The 1,767-nt window shown below is 36.9% G+C and overlaps 1 protein-coding gene across 1 annotated transcript; it reads left to right on the forward strand.

Moving 5' to 3' along the window:
• Positions 1 to 295: 295 nt before the first annotated feature.
• LOC140966456 (uncharacterized) lies at positions 296 to 1,458 on the forward strand (the record flags this gene model as incomplete). The annotated part of the gene is made up of 4 exons (XM_073426736.1): positions 296 to 533; positions 615 to 864; positions 937 to 1,083; positions 1,407 to 1,458. Coding segments are annotated over exons 1-4 (687 nt in total), but the record flags the coding sequence as incomplete, so codon positions are not given.
• Between the last annotated feature and the right edge of the window lie 309 nt (positions 1,459 to 1,767).

The raw sequence follows: 1,767 nt of genomic DNA on the forward strand, positions 1-1,767 counted from the left end.
CAAATCCATAAAAGTCTATCATTTGAAAAAATCATTAAAAATCATAAAAACTCTGAATTGAATGTACCCTACCCCAGAAAAATGATAAAAAAAGAAAGTCTTTGGGCCTAAACCTTTCAAAATCTCAATCGTGACGTCATGGGTCAATTTTATTTTTTATTCTTAATTAATTTAATGATTTTTAAACCTTTTAATGACCGTAACTGTAACAGTAATCGACAGTTAATAGAGATTATGATTAACAGCCGGGATTTTTTGAACCGAAAATTGTGGTCACGTTGTTTTCCCTGCGTGGATGTGGATGCAGCAAAATAGTTCTGGTGTTAGCATTTATCAATTTAATTTCTTTGAGCCAAGAATTAGCCGCGGTGCTTCAAAATTTCAATTTCCACTCTATCCCATCCCGCTCGAGGCTACAACCTGGAAATCGTCAGCACACAAAACCACCGCCGTGTGCCGCCGGATACCACTAAACTATATGGATGACGTCGATCGTTTGTTCCAATGCTTCAAATGTGGAATCACTCCTCCGGGTACCTTTTCTCTCTACATTTTCCCCCATTTTCAATGTAAGAATTTATTCAAAATTACAGGTTGATTGTTCTGTGTTTCAGAGTCTGCTATTAGAGAAAGAAGGAAAGAGAAACGGAAACTAAAACAACAGTTTTCACCACGACAAGAAGCATCTCCAAGTACTCACACTCAAACGGCGAAAATATGTGTAGAATCGAGAAACATTAGCAAACAATTCTCTCCAATTGTGTTTTACGGCTCCCCGCACGCAGTCCCTCCGAAAAGGCCGGTTCATTTGTTGCGATTGCTGCATGAGATTCGTGCTGATCTCGATGGACAAAATAAGTTGAGGTAGAAAGATATGTCCAGTTTTGTGGAAATTGATACAATCATTTTTGCATGATTGAATGGGTTTGTTTTTAGGGAGGAGATATGGAAAACATTTCCAAGACAGGATGAAGCAATGAAATTCGCGAAACAGCATGCGAATGCTCGAGTATTTAGTTACCAGGATCATGTGAATGGTGTGAGAAGGTTCCTTGTTTCGAAATATAAGGAGTTTTGGCAAAGGCAAGTGTTTGCATATATGTTTTATCTTTTTTAGCCTCTGTTTGATTTTGGAGTTGAGAGATGGAGAAATTGCAAAGGACATGGCATCCTTTGTTTAGTTTTATAGAACAATGTAAGATTTGGAACTATTCTGTCAAATTCGTGCTCATATTATCGAGAATGAAAATTCAAATAGTGTTTTTCATAAGTTTTCCCTTCCTAATCCTGATTGAATTCTATATCCTAACAGATCTTTTGTCCAACCATGTTTGTACATGAATCTTAATGTCTTGTGCCTCCTGCATCTTAATTGTGTTATTGGTTGTTTATTCCAATCTTTGTAGGTATAAAGGTATGAGCCCTCAATTTCGACACCATTATGAAGTAATTCAAGAGGTAATAATTTTATCCTTCAGGATTTTTTGGAGCTAAGCTCAATTGTTTACACTGATAAAGCTTATTTTTTGTGGTGGAAAAAATATTACAAGTGCACCTTGACCCTTATTTTTCTGTATGGAGGTGGGGCATTGAAACCTGATGCGATTCTTCGACCACGAAAAGCAAACGCTCTCAAAACGGAGTCACGCTCTCGATTCGATGAAGAAAGAAACGGTTGTGTTGGCTCGATCTTTTTGAAACAACTAAATTGTGCGTAATATCCACCTCTAAATTACAAAGAATTTAGCAACAAATATTAACGAAGAT

The sequence above is a fragment of the Primulina huaijiensis genome, unplaced genomic scaffold (genome assembly GCF_012295235.1).
Source record: "Primulina huaijiensis isolate GDHJ02 unplaced genomic scaffold, ASM1229523v2 scaffold206528, whole genome shotgun sequence".
Lineage (NCBI taxonomy): Eukaryota > Viridiplantae > Streptophyta > Magnoliopsida > Lamiales > Gesneriaceae > Primulina > Primulina huaijiensis.